Source organism: Polychytrium aggregatum (assembly GCF_025602895.1).
Source record: "Polychytrium aggregatum strain JEL109 chromosome Unknown BJ171scaffold_317, whole genome shotgun sequence".
Lineage (NCBI taxonomy): Eukaryota > Fungi > Chytridiomycota > Chytridiomycetes > Polychytriales > Polychytrium > Polychytrium aggregatum.
Window position 1 is genome coordinate 1 of NW_026516519.1, and position 7,652 is coordinate 7,652.

The 7,652-nt window shown below is 56.8% G+C and overlaps 2 protein-coding genes across 2 annotated transcripts; both read left to right on the forward strand.

Annotated features, from left to right (window-relative positions):
• The first annotated feature begins 332 nt into the window (after window positions 1–332).
• On the forward strand, window positions 333–1,569 carry BJ171DRAFT_553559 (kinase-like domain-containing protein). The gene has a single exon (XM_053113063.1). It carries the CDS (start codon window positions 456–458, stop codon window positions 1,527–1,529), a length of 1,074 nt encoding a protein of 357 aa, XP_052961396.1. The 5' UTR covers window positions 333–455; the 3' UTR covers window positions 1,530–1,569.
• A 934-nt stretch (window positions 1,570–2,503) lies between these two features.
• BJ171DRAFT_553561 (uncharacterized protein) lies at window positions 2,504–3,540 on the forward strand. The gene has a single exon (XM_053113064.1). The coding sequence runs from the start codon at window positions 2,569–2,571 to the stop codon at window positions 3,526–3,528; it is 960 nt and encodes a 319-aa protein (XP_052961397.1). The 5' UTR covers window positions 2,504–2,568; the 3' UTR covers window positions 3,529–3,540.
• Window positions 3,541–7,652: the final 4,112 nt, after the last annotated feature.

Sequence of the window (7,652 nt, forward strand, 5' to 3'; positions counted from 1 at the left end):
TGTTTCTCATGACCATTTGGATATGGGGGTGTTTGGGGTCACTGAATATATTGGTCCAAATCGCCAATGCCTCTTGGTACAAGGCAAGTGCATCGCCCAGGCGTCCTTGGTCACTTGCCACCAGGCCTATGTTGTTGAGTGTCGAGGCAACATCGGGATGTTCGCGGGTGCCATAGACCTTGGTGGTGGTCAGCATGGCTGGGACTGGTGAAGAGCAGAACGAAGGAGCAACCCAAACCAAGAGGGAATCACCATCCACCCATCCACTCACCCACCCGGGAATGCCCGAGCTGCTCCGGATTCGAGCGGTGGTCACCACGTGACCATGTGCCATGAAACGCTTTCCTCTGTCCGAGGTGGTCGTTCTCGCCTGCCCCCCAAGCCTTGCAGCCACCGAGAGCGCCCGCTTTCCCCGTCATCTCCCCGTCGTTCCATCCCTTCGCCACCGCTCATAAATGGCTTGTGAAGCGTCTACCTTTGACGATATCGTCGCTCGTGGTTGTCGAGTCGTCGACCCAAGTGATATCGTGTCCGTCGAACCACTTCAGAACTTCCTCATGATGAGGGACAACATTCAGGTTCGCTTGGCTTTCTTCGATCGTAAGATTGTTGTCGTCAAGAAATATCGCCGCCTTCCTGATGAGGATTCTGGAGAATATCCACTCCACTTCCTCTGGGACGTTGGTACTTGGTCCAGCCTCCACCACTTCAACATCCTCCCCCTTCTCGGCATCTCCCGTCTCGACGACGGGTTCTGGGTTGCCCTGAGTCCCTTCCAACCAAAAGGCAACCTCTCTACCTATATCCGAAAGAAACCCCCAGTCTCCATGGAAACCAAAGTTCTCTGGATGAAGGAGATAGCTACTGGCCTGCGCTATCTCCACGAAAAGCGAGTCGTCCATGGTGACTTGAAACCCGACCATATCCTGGTCGACTCTCGCCTCCACCTCCACCTCTGTGATTTTGCCTCTTCGCTCAGCTTCCCCCCCAATGTGAGCAGCGTCAAAGGGCTCCCGCTTCCAGCTGTGCATGGTCGATATGGCACTGCTTTCTATATGGCCCCCGAGCAAGTTCACGCCAATCATCCTGTCCAGCCCAACAGAAGCACAGACGTCTTTGCCTTTGCTGTCTGCGCCTGTGAAATCCTCGCAGACATGGGTAATGTCTGGGGCGAAGAATCCCCTGGTAAAGATGTCTATGAAGAGCGTCGCAATTTTTTCGCTCAAGGTAGGACTGCTACCATCCATCGAGACGCCCCGCCCTCCCTCGGGGCCATGTTGACCAAATGCCTCCAACATGAGCCCCAAAAGCGCCTCGCCATCAAGGACATCGTCAAGATGCTCGAAAGTCTCCACAAGAGGCTCAAGGCATCCGCTGCACAAAAAAAGCGGCTCGAACGCAAGGCCATGGATACTCAGCGTGGTGTCTTCAAGCCCCTCACCCAAGCAGTCCAAAACGATGGTGATGCTGATTTGTTGGCATTGTTCGATGGTATTTCAGCTGGCAGTAGCAGTGACGACGACGCTTGAATGCAGTTTTTGTTCAATATACCCCTCAGTCCATGCAGTAGCCAGTGCCCTTGGTCCCACACATTTGATTTTTTCTGTGTGCATCCACCAGCAACGATGAGTTTCCACAGGCGATATAGCAACGACCCCGCCACCACAACCACGTCCAGCGACGACATCAACGACAGTGTCGATATTGGCATGGACTCTTCCAGCGGCGACAGTAGCTTCAGTACCAGCTATGATGAACCAATGAAATGGGAAGTCGCTCCTCTCCCCCCTCTGCGAAAGCGATCTTCGTCGATCGTGGAACAGCCCGGGTTCAAGCGGTCCAGGAACAGCGAACCTCAGCCAGAGACCAACGACGAGTCAGAGCAGTGGATGGACCGGGGGTATCCAGTGGTCGAAGAAGATACCACAATGGCCATGTATTATCCCATCAAGAAGGCCAGTACGAGCAGCGAACGCCATATGCCTTGGGAATTCGATGACATCCCAGGCCCGAGGAAGCGACCCGGTTTTGAGGAGCCACCTATCTCCAAGCGACCCCGCCGAACTGGTGAATTTGCTGGATATGTCAACCAGCGCAAGCGAGGCAGGGACGAGTACGACAATCTCCAGCGACCCAGCAAGCGACACCAGCAGACTGGGGATTTCATCGAGTTTGTGGGTCGAAGCAAGCGCGCTGCTGACGACATCGACGATTTTCCCCGCCCAACCAAGCGGAGTGCTTCTCGATTCTCAATCTTCTCTGAGTAAGCTGTCTCCCCGCCCCCCCATGACCCGGCTGACACAATCTCCGCCCTGCCAGATGACCCCCCCATTCTTCCGACACACCGCTCACGTCCAGTTCCCGATGCTGGCTTCGCATCGTCCTCAAAACCAGCCCGATTTCCTGCCGCCGTGAAGCATCGCCTCTCTCTGCAATCGATCGAACATGCCTCAAGACGACTTTATCTCCCTGTACTGGCCTCAACTACCCGCCGAGCTTCAGTGTCTGATCCTCGCCTACGTCTCCAGTGATCAGTTCACTGTAGATGCTCTTCTGCGCTCTGGATTCATGTTCAAATGCGGTGCTCCCCAGCGCCGCGAGCTGATCGTTGGCAGCATCAAGATGATCAGTGCAATCGAGCATCCCGGTGATCTCTTGGATTCCGCCGATGATACTGGCAACGAAGACGATCAAGAAGAAACGTTCAAACCGGACTGGACAGGGGACTACGATCGCCTCGAGCGAGATGACTACCCCCATTGTGCCACTCGAGCTGCTCTGATCAGCGCCCGGATCAACTACTACAAACGTTACTACTCGCGATACAGCCGTTATCGAACCAAGAAGGGTCGCTCGTCCTGTGTACCCCTCGAGCAGTGGTTCCCTACCAAGTGGATCTACCCCAAGCACGATGTATTCAGCGCCGTGACTACTCGGGTCTTTCGTATCTACCGACACCTCTTTGCCGAGTATTCGCATGCTCGCGATGTTGACAAGCTCCATGCTCTCCAGCGCAGCGTTGCATACTTCGAGGGTCGTCGATACAAGTATGGGGAAGGTGGTTATGGCCGAGACTCACGGCTCGCCATCGCTTCATTCAAGAAGGGTGCGCATTTCGGAAGCGCCTTCTGCAAGTACGAGCTGATCAAGTATCAAGCCGAGTACGATCAGAGTGCCATTCCCAAAGAGCTCGACCTCTTCTTCCGCCAACTACTGGCCGACCCAGATATGACTATTCAACATGAAATCGTGCCTGACGGGATACTCCAGGAATATGCGCTTATCCCCGCAGTCGCTTGCCAGCTTGCCAAATACCACTTCACAAACCGAACATCGATCGTCAACCTGGCTCGCTATACACTGAGTCTCTTCTACGATTTGAACCCGGTGCCTGGACCCGAGCACGACTGGTACATCTGTCGCACCGAGGGGCATTCCCCAAATGTGTGGTACTACGACTGTAGGAGATGGTATCTCCGACGCTGTGCTGCGCGTACTGCGCGTACTGCGCGGCGCAGTGGGTCGTGACCTGTGCTGCGCTTTGCGTTTTCACGCACCGCAGGCAGGCCACCGCAGGGTATACCTGCGGGTTGCCCCCGTTCCCCCCGTTTGTCTGGAGTTCGGTTTTATCGTGAATAAACGTAAGTGCTCCCCGAGCTCACCCGTCCGCTAGAGTAGCCTAGCACCGCCCTGTTCTGCCCCGTCCTGTCTTGTCTTGTACCCCCTCCCTCCCCGTCTTGCCCCAACGTCCCAGTAGTGGACGTTACATGGTAGCATCGGAAATCCTCGTCTTGTTTTCGTCCTGTTTGTCCTCTTTCTAGATCCTCAAGCTGGATCCCGCCTCTCTTGCCGACCGACTCTCCTCTCTGTCCCTGGAGCCTGCCCCTGCCATGAGCAACCCCCGCCCACTTCCGGAAGCCTTCCTCAAGACCTTCCGTGCCCCAGTGTTTACTGGGAAGAGCCGCTCCTCCTCGGTGGAGGACTGGCTGCAGCAACTCGAGGACTACCTCGATGCTGCCCAAGTCGCCCCCACCCACCACATCGTCGCCGCCAAGCTCTGCTTAAAGGACCAGGCGTACCGTTGGTACCGCCGCCAAGGGTTCGACGAGCAGAGCGAAGGTGTGTTTGACGACTTCAAGGACCGCCTCCGTCGCCGCTTCGGCAGCCCCAATGCTGAACTCATTGCCCGTGACAAGCTATACTCTCTCGTGCAGCGTGGTTCTGTGACCCGCTACATCGAGGAGTTTGAAGACCTCTCCTCCCAGATTGAGGAGCTGGGCTCTGCTGATGCGATGTACCTCTTCCAGAAGGGCCTCAAGCCCAAGATCAGAGAGTACATCGCCAGCAACCCTGATGCCCGCAAGTCCCTGGACGTGATGATGGACGTTGCCGAGAACCTCGACAACGTCCAGTACCATGGCCGCCAGTTCTACCCGCAGCTGGCAGGCGGCCATCGGTCTCATCACGTCCCAGCCCGTCCGCCTCGCCCGGCCCCGCCCGCAAGACCCATGCCTGAGCCCATGGACGTTGACGTCAACGCCATGGAGGCTCGTGGCCCTCCCCGCTCCCGGTTCCAGCAAGCTGCCACTGTCTCCCCCAAGGACAGACAGAAGCAGGAGGACCTCCGCCATGGTTCCTGCTTCTTCTGTCACCGACCGGGACACCAGGCCAAGGAGTGCCCCATGAAGTCGGGAAACGGCCGACCCTACTAGGTGGCTCTGGAGCCCTAGTAGGAGACCAACGCCGTGGATTGCTCAATGCAGTCCACGCGTCTCCAGAGGAAGTTCACCTCGCCCCCTCCCCCGAAGGAGAAACAAACCAAGTGTTGTGCGTCGTGCGAGAGGTGCATGGTGGCGCAAGCCGCCTGCCTCTCCACGAACGTGAAGAGAAAACCAAAATTGAAAACCAAAACAAAAAAGAAAATCAAGAACCCTTGAGGGACAGGACCGCCTGTGCCCTCACCCCTGTCAAGTCGTGTGTGTCGGATGCTTCCGACATGTGTCCGCAAGCCGTGGACGTCGTGTGCAATGGCGTGCTGACGCCGCAGGCCCCCGCAATGGCCGAACCCTATCCAAAATGTCCGAGTGGCCGTGATGAAGCCAACCAAGACCAAGTGTCGCCCGTTCCCCCAAGTCAAGTCATGGTGCAGGAGGCTGTGCAGGAGGACCATGAAGAGTCCCTGCTGTACCTCCCTGCCACCGTCCAAGGTCACACCGTCCGAATGATGGTGGACTCTGGAGCAAGCTGCAACTTTGTCAGCAGACGCTTGCTCCAGGAGCTCAACATACATGCAACCAAGAAGAAGTCGCCGATGAGTGTGGCGCTTGCAGACGATCGTGTGCAGCAGTGCACACACCAAGTGGTCCTGCGAGTGGCCCTCCATCCCAAGTACCATCCTGTCCTGTTGTTCCAAGTGATCGACACCAAGTTCGATGCCATCCTCGGCATGAGCTGGCTTGCTCGTGCCGAGCCGACTCCAGTCGTCGACTGGAAAGGCCGCACTGTCCGTGTTGGCCCTGACATTGTCCTGCAGGGCATGGCCTCACCCAACATGCCACCTCTCCTCTCAGCCATGCAATTCAAGAGGCTGATCAAGAAGGACACGTCGTTCCTCTGTGTCGTGCGTGAGGTCGACGACACCGACCAAGCCGGTCCCGGTCCCCCGCCTGTGGTGACCAAGCTGCTCGACGAGTACAAGGACGTATTCCCCGACCAGTTGCCACAATGCCTGCCACCCCAACGCACCGTCGATCATCGCATCGACATCGAACCAGGCTCGTCGCCTCCGTCAAGACCGACGTACCAACTGTCGCTGACGGAGATGGACGAACTCAAGCGCCAGTTGGATGACCTCCTCGCCCATGGGTTCATCCGCCCGAGCCAGTCACCGTATGGTGCACCAGTGCTCTTTGTCAAGAAGAAAGAAGGTGATCTCAGGATGTGCGTCGACTATCGCGCACTAAACAAACAGACCATCAAGAACACCTACCCGTTGCCCAGGATCGACGAGTTGATGGATCGTCTGAGTGGAGCAAAGGTCTTTAGCAAGATAGACCTCCGCTCAGGCTACCATCAGATCCGCATCCACGAGGATGATGTCCACAAGACCGCCTTCAGGACTCGCTACGGACTGTACGAGTTCCTAGTGCTGCCGTTCGGATTGACGAACGCACCTGCCACGTTCATGCAGCTGATGAACGATGTGTTCCGCCAAGAGCTCGACAACTCTGTCATCGTGTACCTGGATGATATCCTTGTGTACAGCAAGGATGAAGCGACCCATGAAGGTCATGTCGCCCGCGTGCTGGCCAAGCTACGCGAGCACAAGTTGTATGCCAAACTGTCCAAGTGTGAGTTCTTCAAGAATCAAGTCCCGTTCCTGGGACACGTTGTCTCAGGAAGAGGAATCGAAGTCGACCCCGCCAAGGTCAAGTCTGTGGTCGAGTGGCCGCCGCTCGCATGCGTCTCTGACGTGCAGTCGTTTCTCGGTCTCGTCAACTACTACCGCCGATTCATCCCCGATCTGGCGCGCACTGCCGGTCCACTCACAGACCTACTCCGCAAAGAGTGCCCCTTCGTGTGGGACCACCCACAACGCCAAGCGTTCGAGACCCTCAAGCACGCCTTGACGAACGCTCCTGTCCTCGCTGTGTTCGACCCGAACACGGATGTCTCCGTGCACACCGACGCCTCCGACTTTGCGGTGGGAGCTGTTTTGATGCAGGAGGGAAGGCCCGTTGCCTTCGAGTCGCGCAAACTGTCCCAACACGAGATCAACTATCCCGTGCACGAGAAGGAGCAGCTTGCGATCATCTACGCGCTGCAGAAGTTCCGAGTGTACCTCCACGGTACCGCCAAGCCCTTCAAGATTGTGACGGACCACCAGTCACTGCGTTACCTCGACACCAAGAAGAACCTGAGCCGACGCCAAGCGCGATGGATGGAGTTCCTCGCCGAGTACAACTACGAGGTTGTATACCAGAAAGGCAAACTCAATGTGGTGCCTGACGCACTGTCCCGACGCCCCGACTACCAATTGGCGTCACTGTACGAGTCGACTGTCAGTGTCGACAACACGATGCTGGATGTTGTCCGAGACAACATCGCCAACGACAAACAGTTCGGAGAACTGTTCCGAAAGGTGTCTAAGCTCCCCAAGGACGACGAATCATCCGAGTACACAGTGCGTGATGGCCTGCTCCTCCTGAAGAAGGACAGCCGTGTCTGTGTGCCGGACATTCCGTCGTTGAAGACCAAGTTGCTCCAAGAGGTCCACGACTCGCCCCTCGCTGGACACTTTGGAGTCGAGAAGACATACGACCGACTGGCCAAAGTCGCATACTGGCCTGGAATGAAGCGCACCGTCGAGAAGTACATCGAGTCCTGCCATACCTGCAAGATGGTCAAGTCACGCACGACCCGAGAGCAAGGATTGCTGCAACCCCTGCCTGTTCCCGACCGCCCCTGGACCAGCATGTCCATGGATCTCATCACGCATCTACCGACGACCAAGTTGGACCACGATGCAATCGCTGTCTTTGTCGACAGGTTCAGCAAGATGGCACACTTTGTGCCGTGCCAGACGACATGCTCCGCGCCTGACCTTGCACTGCTGTTCTTCAAGCATGTGTTCAAGCACCACGGCCTCCCAA

Coding starts and splice junctions, on each gene's coding strand:
- BJ171DRAFT_553559 (XM_053113063.1), top strand. CDS start 456: ATGGCTTGTGAAGCGTCTACCTTTGACGATATCGTCGCTCGTGGTTGT.
- BJ171DRAFT_553561 (XM_053113064.1), top strand. CDS start 2,569: ATGTTCAAATGCGGTGCTCCCCAGCGCCGCGAGCTGATCGTTGGCAGC.